General features: G+C 41.4%; 1 protein-coding gene across 8 annotated transcripts in view; it reads left to right on the top strand.

Moving 5' to 3' along the window:
* GPBP1 (GC-rich promoter binding protein 1) overlaps positions 1-16,386 on the top strand; it is a 48,795-nt gene that overhangs the window by 12,673 nt on the left and 19,736 nt on the right. For 7 of the 8 annotated variants that reach the window (XM_027708164.1, XM_027708169.1, XM_027708166.1 and 4 more), the window contains one exon: positions 8,052-8,170. In XM_027708164.1, coding sequence (XP_027563965.1) covers positions 8,108-8,170 — 63 coding nt within the window. In that variant the 5' untranslated portion in view covers positions 8,052-8,107. Of the gene's footprint in view, positions 1-8,051; positions 8,175-16,386 lie in introns of those variants that run through there. The other variant, XM_027708170.1, reaches the window with a different exon arrangement.

Below are 16,386 nucleotides of genomic sequence, written 5' to 3'. Positions count from 1 at the left end.
AGTGGTTGGAAAGTACTGTTACGTACAGCCAGTCTGCCGATTTGGTGAAATTGCTCCACAGTGAAGGAGGGTGAAATCTGTAAATGATTGTGGTGGCAGCAGTCCCTAATTTAGCATTATGGAGTGAGAATGAGCAAGCATTTTTTCCCTTTCCCCCCCTTCTCTCTCTTGGTAACTCAGGGGAGGAAAAAAGAAGGGGATTAAAAAAAAAAATTTTTACTGCAAGAAATTATACAACTTTATTAAAATGTGAAAATTGTGTTTGTTAAAACTGAGGTGTATTCCATAACACTGTTTTGGATAGTTTGTTCATCAAGATCTTCTGATCTGTTGTATTTCATTCCTCTTTTTAGTGTGAGAATTACATGGAGGTTTTAGCTTACAAGCGGGTTTTGCAAATGAAACTTAAATGTTAGTAATTTTGGCTGTTCCACTTTTTGTCCCAGCAGTAGTAAGTTAAGGGTTGTAGATAAGGTGAAATTTGTAATATTAAGATGAAGCTTGAAGAAGCACTTTGCTAAGGTAATCTGAAAGTAAGTTCGTGTGAATGTTCATGAATACCACGCTGTTTTCTGCTTTTGTACTGTATTGAATTCTGTCTGTGTTATTACAAGAAAAAAAAGAAGAGGTTGACTTATATTCTGGTTGTAGTGGCGTTCTTCATGTTTAAAAAGTTTGGTTTTTAAATGGTATATCGATTTCAAGTAGCAAGGGAGAGAGGGGAAATAATTGCTGAGGAGACAGTATTCTTACATTGCTACCACTAAAGATGGGGAAAAAGTGGATTAACTATTACAGTGTTATCCTTCTGTACATGCATCATCCGACACATTAAACTTTTTACTTACAATTATTAGTGTCTGACTTAGAAGCGTAATAGAAATCGACAGGTTCAAATATTTCTCTCTAGTCTTGAAGTTGTTTCGAAATCTTGTTCTTCTGATCTTCAGAACATGTGTTCAGCCTCAATCTATGTTCGATATCTTCTTGTGATTCTGATGGTGTTTCAGATTAAGATATTTCCTTTCTTGATGAAATTTACTCCTTAAGATATCCATAACCACTGCTTAAATATATCTCATGTCCTCATTTTCTGAGGCAAAGCAAGCCAAGTAATTTCCTTAATCTTTTCTTGTCGCTGATGGCTGAAATAGTTCATTATTGCGCAAAGAAATTTCTTTTTTCAAAAGAAATCTTGAATTTCTTTGCTGTTACTCAAAGTGTGATTTCACTTGTGTCTCTTTCTATGGTGAATGAAAAATGTAGCAGTGAAGGGAAAATTGACTATACTGTTTAATATTTGATTTTTTCATTTGATTTGGTAAGCACGAGCTAAACTAATGATAGTTGCTTTAGTTTCATTTTTCTTGTTTTGCAGGGTTTGGGAATTGACTCTGGGTATTGTTTCTTAGCCTTTTCACAAAAGTCTTGAGTCCTGATTCATGCAGTGGCTCTGTAATATCCTTTTCTTAGCATGTTACTTCCTTTTCTAAAAGAAAGGCAATATATTAAATTTTCCGAAGTGCTCTTCAGATAACACAAATTTGTTTAGAAAATAGTGTTTCCTGCTGCTTTACAACTGATGAGAAATAGTTTTTGTCGCCTTATCAACTCAACCATAAAAAGCCCTATCCCAAAATTTTTTTGTGTGTTGGTCAAGTGTATTTGGTGCAGTGTTCTTATCTCAGCTGCAGATGTGGCTCCAAGTAGATGACTGAGTAACATTTATGACAAATCTTTTCACTGTACGTCACCTAGAACGAGCTGTTCATTATTCTTTGACAGTCACAACCTTATTATTGAAGATCATACTTCACAAAACTACAGAATTAAATTTTATTTAATTGAATATTGGATTAATTATTTCATGTTACCTGAAACAGAATGCTTTACAGGCTTCTTTCAGATCTGCCCTTCCAAGATGTAAAACTTAAGAACAAGATTTTTTCCTTTGCTGTAAACTATTCTTTTATCCATAACAAAGGAACACATGAATTTTGCCTAACTTTATGGGCTATGAAGACTTTCATTACTGAAGTCAGTACACAGTACTTGAATTGGGTATTGCTGAGGGTGTTACTGAGATGTGACAGTATTTTGATCAGTCTAATTAAAGACATTTGAGTGTTAATAGTATGAGGGTAGCAGTATTTCAGTATCTTTTTCTTACCTTGCTAGAACTGTGCAGCTCTGTTGCAGTAGCAGACAAGCTGAGCCCAGTTTGGTTAAAGAATGGCAGATTTGTGCTAATAGGGATTGGTGGCTGAAACGTTCTGTGATAAATTTTGGGCCTACTCTTCTGTTACTGAGAGAGTTTCTGAAAGCACTGGAGTTGTGTTCAAATCTGTGGTGTTTGTCTCAGTTTACTTCTGATAGCTCTGTTAATGCTGGGACTACATCAGCTGCTTTGTGTTACCAAACAGGAATTGTATGTTGTGTGGTGTGCAAGTAAGAAAACTTTCTAGAAGACATATGGGTTCTTCATGTCAGTATAATTAAAGCAGTGTCATACTCTAGTAATTTTTATTCTGTTCACATACTTCAAATATTGTTGTTTTCATTTAATTTAAAAGTAGCTCTGGACTTCTGCAGTGCAGATTTCAGCCTACTCAGAAGACTGGTTCAGAGGGTACCTTGGGAAACAGCCCTTGAAAACAGAGGGGTCCAGGAGGGATGGTCATGCTTCAAGAAGTAAGTCTTGAACACACAGGAGCAGGCTGTCCCAGTGTGCTGAAAGGTGAGCTGGCAGGGAGGATGTCCAGCCTGGCTGAACAGGGAGATTTTGAAGGAAATTAAGGGAAAAAAGAGAGCCTACTGATTATGGAAAAAAGAGCTGGCTACTCAGGAAGAGTTTAGGAATATAATTAGGTCATGTAGAAAGAAAATCAGAGAGACAAATGCACAATTTGAACTCAATCTAGCCACTTCTGTTAGGGATAACAAGAAGTCCTTCTACAAATACATCAATAGCAAAAGCAGGGGCAAGGAAAACCTCCATTCTTTGTTGGACGTGGTGGGGAACATAGTCAGCAAAGATGAGGAAAAGGCTGAGGTACTTAACACCTTCTTTGCCTCAGTTTTCAACAGTAAGACAGGTTGTCCTCAGGACAACTGGCCTCCAGAGCTGGTAGACAGAGACAGGAAGCCAAATAGCCCCCCTGTAATCCTGGAGGAAACAGTTAGTGACCTGCTGAGCCACCTGGATCCTCACAAGTCCATGGGACCAGATGAGATCCATCCTAGGGTGATGAGGAAGCTGGTGGAAGAGCTCACCAAGCCACTCTCCATCATTTACCAACAGTCCTGGCTCTCTGGGGAGGTCCCAAATGATTGGAAGTTGGCGAATGTCACACCCATCCACAAAAAGGGCTGCAAGGAGGACTTGGGAAACTACAGGCCTGTCAGCCTGACCTCAGTGCCTGGCAAGGTTATGGAGCAGATCATCCTAAGTGCAATCACACAGCACCTACAGGATGGACAAGGGCTCAGACTCAGCCAGCACGGGTTTAGGAGAGGCTGGTCCTGTCTGACCAGCCAGATCTCCTTTTATGATCAGGTGACCCACCTGGTGGATAAGGGGAAGGCTGTGGATGTGGTCTGTCTGGACTTCAACAAAGCCTTTGACACTGTCTCCCATAGCATGCTCCTGAAAAAGCTGGCAGCCCACAGCTTGGACAGGGGCACTCTGTGCTGGGTTAGGAACTGGCTGGAGGGCCAAGCCCAGAGAGTGGTGGTGAACAGTGCTGCATCCAGTTGGCAGCCAGTCACTAGTGGCATCCCCCAGGGATCAGTGCTGGGCTCAGTTCTGTTTAATACCTTCATTGATGATCTGAATGAGGGGATCAAGTGTACCATTAGCAAATTTGCAGATCACCAAGTTAGGGGGGAGTGTTGATCTACTGGAAGGCAGGAGGGCTCTGCAGAGGGACCTGGACAGGCTGGAGAGTTGGGCTGATTCCAACGGGACGAGGTTCAACAAGACCAAGTGTGGGGTCCTGCACTTTGGCCACAACAACCTCATGCGGCGCTACAGGCTGGGCACAGAGTGGCTGGGGAGCAGCCAGGCAGAAAGGGACCTGGGAGTTTGGATTGACAGGAAGCTGAATATGAGCCAGCAGTGTGCCCAGGTGGCCAAGAAGACCAATGGCATCCTGGCCTGGATCAGGAACAGTGTGGCCAGCAGGAGCAGAGAAGTGATTCTTGCCCTTTACTCAGTGCTGGGGAGGCCACACCTTGAGTACTGTGTCCAGTTCTGGGCCCCTCAGTTCAGGAAGGATATTGAGGTGCTGGAGGAGGTCCAGAGAAGAGCAACGAGGCTGGTGAAGGGACTCGAGCCCAGGTCCTGTGAGAAGAGGCTGAGGGAGCTGGGGTTGTTTAGCCTGGAGAAGAGGAGACTCAGGGGAGACCTCATCACTCTCTACAACTCCCTGAAAGGAGGTTGTAACCGGGTGGGGGTTGGCCTCTTCTCCCAGGCAATCAGCAGTAGGACAAGAGGGCACAATCTTAAGCTCTGCCAGGGGAAGTTTAAGTTGGATATTAGGAAGTAATTTTTTACGCAGAGAGTAATCAGACATTGGAATGGGCTGCCCAGGGAGGTGGTAGATTCTCAGTCCCTGGAGGTTTTTAAGGTGAGACTGGTGGCACTTAGTGCCATGGTCTAGTAACCACGGTGGTGTTGGATCAAGGGTTGGACTTGATGATCTCAGAGATCTTTTCCCATGCAGTTGATTCTATGATTCTGTGTTTCTTCAAGGCAGGGGTGTTCTTTGGAAGTAAACTGCTGATCAGTGTTAGCTATGTGCCTTAGTGTCTCCTCAGTCTTTGTAAAGGCAGCTGGAAATATGTTATCAAGCAAATAGCTTAAGAAGTCCCTTCAGTATTTTTATTAATAACTTCAGTCATGAAATAAAGTGTACATTTATTAAATTTGTTGATAATATGAAGCTGAATAAAGGTTGCAAATGCTTTGGAGGACACAAAATGCAGATATGTCTCTGACTTCTTGGGGTAGGTGAGGTAATGGACCTCACCTGAATAACAGGAAAAAAACCCTGGCTCAGAGTTGGTAGAAGGAACTTCTCCAGTGTTCAAATGTGTTGCAGAATAATTTGCTAGACTTGGTTGTTGGTCTAACTCAAGTTGGAAAGCAAGCAAGGAACACACTAGTGTGGGCAACTAAGCTGATCATGAGGGGTTTAAGCATAGTATATCCTCTATGTGAGAGTAGAGCTACCTTACTGACTTCCAATTCTTACAGTTTGTGATCTGTTTACCATTTATCAAAAATTCCTTCCTGAGAAGGAAGAGTATCCAAGAGCTGTCAAAGATGTGTCTGATCATCTAAACAGAGATCATGCTTGTAATGAAATTGTTTTTTATTAAAAGACAGTCTAGAATGAACTTGTTGACAACATCAGAAAGCATCTGTAAGAGTTTTTAATGAAGCTGGTAAAACATGGAACTTTAAGCTGTGTAGGCTATGTACTCTAGAGAAGTTGTAAGAAAATAACTATTCCTGACCTGCTGTTTGTTATTTAATTATGCCTGTGGTGTTTGTGCCTTTTTAGAGTTAGAAAGATTTAATAATGAAAGTACTCTGTGTTCCCATGTCTAATTACCAGACCAATCATATGTACAATTAGATGAAAGAAAGTGTTTTCTTGACTTTGGTGTGGAGGTTAGTATTCACAGGAGTTGTTTTCTTGTTAGTCTTTAACTGTAAATCTGTGAATTTGGTCAGGTAGTGTTCTAGAAAAACATTTGTGCTTTTGTTCTTGAGGTTCTTTATTAAAACTCTTTGGAAGAATTAGTTCTAGGAGAGTTTTTCTTTTATGGGCTTATTGAAATTTACAGATATTCTGCTGCTGGCTTTGTGCTCTGAGTTTGAGTTTTGGCCCAGGCCTCTGTCCTTACCATTTCATTATACTGCTTTTTAGGCAAAGGATTGACTTCTCTGACAGAGCAGCACTATCAAAAACTTTTCTAGAGCTTTTTTAGCTGAAAATGTGAGGAAGACTTCGATCTGCTTCTAGAATAATTGTTGCATGAAGACATAGACACCCAGTGTCAGTGAGCTGTGGGAAAAGCTCATCTAAAAACACCTTTCCAGTCCTTGGATGCTTGGTGATCACCAAATCTTTCCTGAATCCTTGTTATTTTGTGCAAAGGGTAAAAGGTAGGGATGTTAGTGTGTTAATAACGAATGTTTCTCATGGCAGTTCCATAAATAGTGTTAGGAAGCTTGACTAGTTTTCAGAAAAGAGTAAGATCAGTCTGTTAAGAAATCAAATTGTTAGGGCATTTGTTGTCCTGTACCTCATAGCTGAGGCACCAGTAACTTGGTAGTACTTTGTGGAATCTTTGTTATGTTTTTACTTGGTATAAATCTAATCTTACTCATTGTCTTTTGGACTGTAAGTGCCTTGGTCTGAAGATTTTGTTGGTTTTGTGCTGATCTTTTGGTATTGATGCCTGTCTTGATCCTCTCTAAACATTTCCTGATTCTTCTACTTGGAGATGAGAACTGTATCAGAGGGAAGGAGAAGAAAATTTTTTCTTCCTAGAATCTGCTCAGATTTGTTAATTGCTTCATCTGTTTTCTATATTATTGCTGAGTAGGATATATCAGTAAAAGTGAACATGATTCCTGTGAGAAACGGGAGACCCTTCTGTGATGGTTCATTGACTCTAGAATTTCTTCATTTGTTTCTCACTAGTTTGACATAACTGGAATATTTAGAAAATTTCTCTGGATTTTTTGGTGAGGTTAGTTTTGAAGTGAGTGTTAGATGACTTCAGCAGAGTAATTTATAGTGAGTTATTTGGATGAGACATACCTTTATAACCTTGTCTTCTCTGTTTAATGACAGTAATTGTCTATCTTACCTTAAAGTTTAACTCTGGTATCGGAGGTACCTAAAAACCTAAGTATGAGCTCATGTCATCAAAAAGATGCTCAACTAAGTGCAGTTTAACATTAGGTAAAGTCTAACAAATCTGGAACATTCTTGTCTGTCACTGGAAATCTGCAATAGCCTCGTTCAGGCCATATATACAACAATAATTATGGGTTACTGTATACCAGATTCCACAGCTCTTACTCGCATTACAGCACCCGTAGATTAAAGTGAACTACATCTGTGCTTTCTGACTAATAGATTTGCACTCACATTTATTTGGATCTCCCTATGAAATGTGTGTGGGTGCTTACTATGTTTTCACAAATTCATATGAAGTTCTAGTAGTGTGTATCATACTTAAAGTATTTTTGAATCATTGATCATTTTGCAGTGACTAGCTGCAGAGCATGATTCAGTTACCCTCACATAATTCAGGCAGTGTTTCATCCACTTCTTTCCTGTCTATTGTTCAGCTTTGGGTAATAGAGTTCATATTACCTTAGATTCTCTTGCTTATTAAGAAATGTTTTCTTATCTGTGGGAAGAGTGTAGGGTAGAAAAAGTATTCTTGAGTTTTAATTTTAAGCCGTTACTTTCTCTTGCCCATTTTCAAACTGGAGAATTTTACTGGATTTTGACACTTTGCGTGTGTAGACTCTGTTTCCATTGAATCTAGAAACAATGAGGGGTTTGTGGTTGTCCCAAGCATCTAGTTTTTTCATAAGGAACTTTAATATGGCCTCTGAGACTAACTTTTAGGGACTAATTAAAAAATCAGCTTCTAGGAAGCTGAAGAAACAGCTCCTGAAAGCCATTCTAGATAGTACCAGGAAGTATTGTAACAAGCTAATTTTGCCATAGCGTTCTGGGTCAGACCTTACACAAGAAACTTCATCCAATTTATAAGAGGAAATAAAGAAAGGAATGTTACAGTTGTATTTTCATGATTCCTGCGATATATTTGATTTGTGTGACACTTTAGTAATAAAAGCACAAATGTGATACTATAAACAAGATGAGGGTAGTTAGATTCTAAACCAGATCTGTGCGAGAAAATAATACTGGAAAACAGAAGGGAAATACAGATCAAAGCACAACAAGTGTACTCTTATAACATCTGGAAGTACTTATTTCTTGTTCTTCTATTTGCAGGGACTTGCCATGAGGTGCTAAGCCTTTTTCCATTGATTCAATGAGACTGGACCTAAATGGCGCAGCATGACTTTGCTCCAGCCTGGCTTAATTTTCCTACTCCACCATCATCAACAAAGGTATGTTCTGTGTTATTCTTTTGAATAGGCACTCCCATTATTTGGGAAGTCAATGTCATAACCTCATTCACAGTAAAAACCTCTTCATGAAAAGGGTGGTGATAGATGATACCTAGCAAGTTTTGTTGTCGTGATTTAAGTAGTTGTGTCATAGAGTTCTTTGCTTGAGCAGCTGAGTTTGTGGATAGAAGCACATACCTGGCCTTGTCAGAGCTGTGGTTGGGTTAAGATTGCCTTCATCAGGAGTTCAAAGTGAATCACTCTATTCTTTGCTAGGAGTACCAAGGCAGAGGCATGTACTTGATATTCTTGCTTCTGCCTTTTTCATGTGTCCTATAAATTTTGCAGAACTGTTATTCTATCATCCAAGTGATTAAAAAAAAATGCTTTTTTATATCATCTGAAGTGGCTCTGCATGGTGGGATGCTTGTTGCTACTGATGGAGTGTGGCCCTTTCAAACTGTTGTGCATCTTCACTCTGGTTGTTTCATCTGAACTACTGTTACTTTCCATAATGGGACAGTTAATTTGAAAACAGGAAATAACAACCTCTGAATTGCTAGGATTTGTATATATTCTAGGAAATCTTGAGTATATCTGTCCTGGGAATGTTTCTTTTTTCCTGGTCTGTCTTTCTACTCTTTTTTAATTTGTGCAAATGCAAAAGCAGAGTCAGCACTGAGTATTAAAACTCTGTCATCTGTTTCCCTATTTGTGGACCTGTCTTCAATATAATCTCTTGAATGCAATATGGGTTTGCCTTTCTTTAGTGTATTTATATGAAGTTTCATACAGTCTTTCATGTCCATGAAAAATGCTTAGGCTTGAAAAATTTATGGCAATAGGTTTATGGTGTTAAATTCACAGATAGCTGGCAACATTAGCTGTGTTCCTAATGCTTTGCTTATGTATGTCTACACACACTTTACACTCATGCATTTTTTTAATCAGGTTGTTGAATGTCCTTATTTCTTTTGCTCTCTTTATGCACTTCTACTCTGACCTGGCTAGACGGTTAGTTTAGGGTAATCTGTTAGCAACTCAGTTGCTTTTCTGGGAACACCAGGCATATCTGTTCCATGGTGGTTCATGGAGCCTGTTTTCATTCTACATAATTTCTGATGCTTTCAACTCTTTTGATCTGATTTTTCAATTTAATGTGTTGTAAATTGGAAAAGTACTTGGAGCTTTATTTAATATGGTATCACAATTACAAAGCAATCTTCATCACTTATTTCAAGAATCTGCTGGAAGACCTTTACCTGCATGCTTTATGTGTCAATATAGCAGGATAAAAGTAATGTTCAGAACTACTCCGGTACCACTAGAATATATCTGAGTTATGGGTTGTATATGTCACCTCACTCCTGAATTGTGTGAAATTACATTACAAGTATATGTTGTGGATCCTATTCTCTTTCGTGATTCTTTGCCTAAAGGAGTTCAGTTGAACTTCCTTCTCTTCCTAAAACTCCATACTGTATGCTTACTCAGTTGTAGTATTGTGTGTCATTGTTGGGAATGCACCTTATTTCCCTGCATTAACTCCTTCCTCAGTGATATACAGCACATTTGGATAATAAGCACTTGACAGTTATGTTTGTTCTTATATGTAGTAGTTCTTAGTTTACAGCATAAGACTTGTCTTGTCATTCCTCTCTACAAGACAGGTCTCAAATGTTGTGGCCCCCTGTCCGCTCCATTTCCTAAAATAGATTTATTTTCTATATCAACAAAGCAGAAGAGAAGAGCAGATAAGAAGAATGGAGATGAAGAGGAAGGATGGGTTGAGGAAGGCAAGGTGTCTCATACTGCATGCAGAATAGAGCTGGGGCAAGCCTATGATATCAGCAACATTTAAACTTGAGAAGGAGAAAGTGAACTCTTCTCAATCAATTTTTATTTTCCTGAAGAAGCACTTTCAGGAATTGCACCTACAGAAGCTTGGTTTCCCTCCTCAATCCTTGGTACCTGAGACTTTTTTCCTTACGTAGCTTAAGGCTAGCTTATAAAAACCCAATGCCAGGAAGCTGTGATTGTGAAGGAGCTTTCTAATGTGACAATACAGATTACAGCTCGACTGAAATCCATCCTATGTATTGCTGCTGATTGCCTCTTAACAGCAAGCTTTTCTGTCATCTCTTTGCTGACAGAGCAAAATCCACCTAGATAGGTGGGTACCCATCGCTCAGCAGGTTTTGTTTGGGTGTGGAACTACTGTATTTGTGTCGGTGCACTATTGCAGATGGGCAGGTGAAAATTGGAAGGTGTTGTGAAGAGTGAAGCCATCTTGGGATATGGACAAAACTTTGAAAAAAGTATTACTGTAAAGAATGTATGAGGAGATTGCAGACAAACTCCATTTTTGCAAGTTCACTTTTACTTCTTGTTAAGCAGTAAGACTTTTTATGCTTCTAAAAATCTGTGCTCCTTCTTTTCCTTTTTCTTGGCTGGCTGAACCAAGTCAGACAATTTCTTGACTTCCGGAAATTGCCAATAGATTTCTTTTGATTACAAAGCTTACTGTTATCTCTGCCACAAGAGGCTTCCTAGCCTGGTACCTCCATCGTGTGGGGAAAACGCAAACTGCATGATCTTTGCACACATTTTAAAGGCTTCAGATTCATTGTATCATGTACAACTTGAACACTATATATAAAATGCTGTCAGTTATACTTTGTGAAAATGTTGATTGTTCCTTGATGGTACTATGAAAAAACAAAAATTAAACTCCAAAGGCAATATTAGATTGTTGTTTTATGTAAATGTACACACGAGGTTATCTTCTAAAATTTCACCTATGACTGGCAGATCTGGAACTTTCTGAAATTTTTGGCAGCTTATTCAAAATCTGTTTATTTTTTACTTAAATATTTAGATTAATTTAATAATTTTTGAAGTACTTGAATATTTTGATAGTTTCTTGCAGTTTTTTGTTCTTTCTCTCTCCAAGTTTGTCAATTCACTTCTCAGGTCTCAAATTGAGTGGGCAGTCCCTTTACATTTGAATTCTGTTCCATTTGGAAATACATGCTTTGAGTTTTCAACATATCTGCTTATTTGAGTTTAAATTTTAAGAAGTGAATTTTGAACAACACCTTGAGCTCTGCAGGGGCATTGTCAATAGAATTTGGGTATGCTTTTTTTTTGTGTGATTGTCTCTGTGGGGAAGATGGGAAGAAAGAAATAATTTTCTTCAATATGTTTTCCTAAGTGGTGAAGCCTATTACTGTGATTTCCTTTTTTTGTGTGTGTTTTTTTTTCCTGCTCACTTTGATCAGTGGAGTACTTTTAGTACTAATATAGCTTGATTAGATGTTACTGTTGAAATAAACTTGGGGCTTTCATTTTCACCATTACTGTTGTACCTTTTCTCCTGAATGTTGCTGAGGAGAGGGAGTGAGCTTCAGGCAGCGGAGCTGGTACTTTGGGTGCGGCAAAGTCGATACTCCCTGGAATCATAGAGTGATTTAGGTTGGAAGGGACATTAAAGATCATCTAGTTCAAGCCCTCTGTTGGGGCAGGGACACCTTCCACTAGACCAGGTTGCTCAAAGCCCCATCCAACCTGACCTTGAACGCTGAGGGGTGGGGCATCCACAGCTTCTCTGGACAACCTTGTTCAGTCCCTCACTATCCTCACAGCTGTAGCATGCACGTGGCAGGCTGCCTTTATATAATAAAGAAATCATGGCACGCTCTCTGTGAGATGGTAAACAAAGAGGTTTATTCAAACAACGCGCGCCTTTTTATACCTTGATCCCACGTGACTCTTAACCAATAGGAGTGTCTGTCTCTGCGCATGTCCCCTAGCTTCGGTGCCTACCTGTTGCACCTCGGGACATGTTCCCTACATCTCCCCCTTCCTAATTGTATAAGAAGGTCACGAGAACATTACAAAGGCAACGGCGCAAACAATCAGAACAGTACATTATAAACTACCAAGGCTTGCAATGATCCAGCATACTGCTTGCCTTGGCCTCTTATAGTCCTATTGTGAACCTTTTAAAACTTTCTTATATTCCTATAGGGTAGTGCAACTTGGAGAAATAACTTTATTAATCTATAGGCCTTGGCCTAACCGTGCAAACTTATAAGCTTTATTAACCTGAGGGTTTTAAATAACTGGGGAGTACAACTTTATTAAGAAACGGGCTAAGCTTAGCAGAACTAAATTCTCTTAAATGACCCTGTGGCGGAGGTATTGTTATTTGTGAGGTGTTTTAGTGTTCCAATATTTGTCCAGACATACAACACTCATGTTCATTCATTCTCTCATTCGCTTTGATGGCCATCATCTCACGCATCATACACACACATTCATGGGTTTTTATAAACTGTTTTTTGCCACACTGGTCGTCCTTAAAGTAAACCTTAAACATAAACATAACCTTCTTATAACTTCTGCGTCATTCTGGTTCTTGCTGATGTGATTTTGTACCTTGTGGGGTGTAACAGACCTGGAAGGGGTTCATTTTAACTCTTTTTCTTCAGACTCACCAGCGTAGCCTGTATCCCAAATCAGATTTAGTGGTTCCGTCCACTGCCCAGATACCAAATCCCTTACCATGACCGATGTTTTGGGAGAGGTACACTAGCCTGGGATTTGTATTACCTTTCTTACTCACATGTTTCCAGCTTGTCACAATTTGAAAATTAATACGTACTTGGTTTTTCACAGATATTCTTTTAGCTATACAGATTCTCTCCCCCCTTTTTTGTTTAGTTGACACTGTTTTGATGTGTTGTGTGCTCTTTGCATAATTACCTGTGTAATGAGTGAGTGTGGAACACTTGTGACATAAGAATTTTCCTATTTGATAGGAGATATAGCTGCTTTACTGTGAATATTATGGACCAAGAGTTGCTGGGCAACTAAGCCAAAGTGTCTCACACTTTTGGCCTTTTCTGCAGTGGGTGTTGTGTAGGTTACGTGGTGCTGGTATATACCTATTGTTACATGTACATATTATAATATGTCCAATTCAGAGATGTATGTGATATCTGTTTGCTCAATCTCATTTGCAATTAACCATGTGGGGTTAACGCATTCTGAGATGGCATTGTTGTGATTTTTTGACAGTTTGGGCGTGACATGATGGAGTCTTGAGCTGATTGAATGTTATTTGAATTGTCTGTTTAAGGATCTTGCGTTCTGATGGAAAAATGAACTCGACAATTTCGCTTGCTTCAAGACCTTAGATATGATGTTAAATGTTGTTAATTTGTCAGTCACTAAGTTCTTTATCAATTGTTGGCCCTTACCTGTCATTGTGTTACTTTGTATGCATATGTATGAAAATCCAAACCTTCTGTAGTTCACAAGAAACCAAACAGAACGCAGTTCAATTAACAAGTAAATGCTAGGATATCTCAAATGAACAAACCTTCAAGATGGGGCATCGACTTGCAACATAACAGAAATCAGTTACAACATTAAAAGATCGCTTAATAAACTTTCCCAAGACAATACAGACGAGGTCATTTCCAGAACGTGCACAGCCGTGGTTCGTGGTCTGCGTCTGTCCTTCCCTTATTTTGTAGCAGGTCTTTACCTGAGTTATTACAGCCTTTTATGCTGTTCCCAGATGCAGGTGTGAAGGCCCTGAAGCCTTTCACTGGTCCGTGTTGGCATCTGGTCGTGGCTTTTGAAGGTAGATTAGTGATCTTTGCCCACAACCTGTGTTTTGAGAGATGTATTAAAGTTTTACCATGAAAGCTTGCTAAGGCAGCTCGGAACCTTGCGTCCTCAGCTGGCATCCTATCCAAATTGTCCTTCGTAGCTGGCATGTCGATGGTGGTAAAGGCAGGGTCCCCTCCTTCCAGTTGCTGCAGTCCTTCTCTGCCTTGAATGACAAGCTTTGCATACATCTCATTAACAGTCCACACAGTGTTAGATGGTACATGGGGCAAAATTAGCCACTTTAGAAGTTGCAGTGGGTCTTTTTCAGTCTGATCCCACAGTAACAAGGCTGCTAATAGTTGAAACCTGCTGGGAACGAGGGTTAGGCAGATTTGTAGTTCAGGATTTCTCCCTCTGCCTATCCCTCTCTCTATTGCCTTGGTACGAATGTCTAACACTCTTTTGGCTTCCGGTATCAGTAGCCTGTTAGACATTGGACTAGAGTCTCCCTTTGGCAGCTGAAGCAGAGGGTGTAGCTCCTCTGTGGTCAAGCCTAAAATAGGCCTTAACCGGTTTGTGGCCCCTTGAAGCTTTTGCAACTCGTGTAAATATAAAGTGTTTTTTACCTTGAGCTGCAGCAGCTGTGGAGAATCTTTTTGCTGCATGAATTCTTGTCCAAGGAAAGTCCAGGGTAACGATTGCTGCATTTTCTCTGCTGCTGCAAGCTGTAACCCTGCCTTGGACATTTTGGATTAGAGCAGCAAGAGTAAATGGCAGTTCATTTCCTGTGGCCATGCTCATTGGTATGCTACCTGTATGAGGGTGTATCGTGGTTGTCTGATATCTTGCTTGGCTATTTGCATCCCCTGAGGACAGACAGCCCAGCAATATACTTGCACGGGCCATGCACAAGGCCATGATGGGACAGGCAAGCCTTGGAACATTCTCAGGGTGTAGGAAGGTGGTAGAGGAACAAGTCTTTGCATCAGTTACCAATAGCGGCCAACTCGTTGGGAGCACATTGGGTAAAGGCAGTCCATGCTGCTGTGCTCCTACATGCTTTATGACTGCGCTTACTGCTCTATAGTTTGGCAGCATTCTCCACCTGTCACCTTTCTTGGGTGTGCAGTATATAAGGGCATTGTCTAGGCTGTTTGTTGTCACTTTGGGGCCTGCTTTGAGCTGCTTCCTCTCTGGCACATGAAAGCCTGTGGCACAGAAGGCAGCAAGCAGCACGGCAACAAGCAGGACGATGCTGGCAGCAAAGCATCTGTTTTGCCCTCGGCACCCTGGGTGTAACTCAGCCCATTCCTTGCCATTAGAGTATTTTGGGGCATTCCTGCAAAGGGGTCTCCAGATATAATCTCCTTGAGAGCGGTCAGTGCTACTGCACCTGCCACCACTTGCTCTAAGTCTGGCCTCTTTTTGTATTCCTAGCTGGGCTTCTAGGGCCGCAGCTAGAGAGGCAGACCGGTGCTCCTCAGAGCCAAATCCTTGGTAAGGTTGAACCAGCTCAGTGGTGCCGTGTTCAACCCCTCCAGAGAGGGTTTGCAAAGCCTTTTCACAGCTTGGGTTCACCTTATCAGAAGCCAACTGCTTATACAGCATCTCTCTGGCCTCATTGTATTCAATTTGCCTGTGCAAAGCAGTCCGCAGCCGGGTTAAATGTTGTGAGTTTGGTTCAGCACAACTGTGTAACACTCTTGTGCTGGGCAGGTTGCTGTTTTTGTCTGTGGTGAGAAGCCTTCTCATGGCTCTCAGCGCCTGTTTGATTGTTACTTTGTATTTTTCTCGGAAGTGATTTAATTGGGCACCTGCTGTGCTGTGTCTCCCTTCTCCAGTCAATGGATTTACTGTTATACCAGTTGGGGTGTTTGGTGAGTTATTGGCACCATTCTCCCGAAAGTCAGATAAGCAGTGCACATGTTCTGTGTCATGTGAGGTGGAAAAATGGATGGAATTCAATGCCCTCGGATACCCGCAGGCATCATTTAGGGATATGCCACTATCTCTTACCAAATGCCTCAGCCTCTGAATAGCTCCGTGCAGGAGCTCAGGCTGAGGGGCGTGGCTTTGGCTAAATTCATTTGAGTATGCCCAGTTAACCTCCAGGCTGCCCAGTTGAATCGCCTTACCCCTGTTTTGTTCCCACCTGTTGCCCTGTTTGCCTCCTTGCTGCTTCCCGACGGAACTACTGGTAGTCCCTCCTCCTCCTCCCCCCATCCCCCTCTCCCCGTGGCTGCGGCAGCCTCGGTTGCCGGTGGGGGGGTGTGGGCGGGTGTCTGAGGCGGTGAGGGGGCGGGGCTACCTCCCCCCTCGCGCCTATGGGTGGGGCGGGGCGGCTCAGGGACCGGAAGAGACAGTTCAGTACCTGGGCCATTTAATGGGCAAGATGGTGACGCCCATGAGGTACCACGTGGCCGGCAGTCATTCGCGGGACGGGGAGGCGATTCTGCTGGCTTGCCCCCCCGGTCACCGTGACGGAGCCCTCTGCGATGGTCCCATGAGTGGGGATCTCGCATCTCAGCCTCCGTCTCCTCCCAACGGCCCGTGTGCCTTTGGCTCTGGGCTTCTGACTCAGTGCTCAATTCACG

This window comes from Neopelma chrysocephalum, unplaced genomic scaffold (assembly GCF_003984885.1).
Source record: "Neopelma chrysocephalum unplaced genomic scaffold, ASM398488v2 Primary Assembly neopelma1_95701, whole genome shotgun sequence".
Lineage (NCBI taxonomy): Eukaryota > Metazoa > Chordata > Aves > Passeriformes > Pipridae > Neopelma > Neopelma chrysocephalum.
This window is presented reverse-complemented; position numbering and strand designations above follow the sequence as displayed.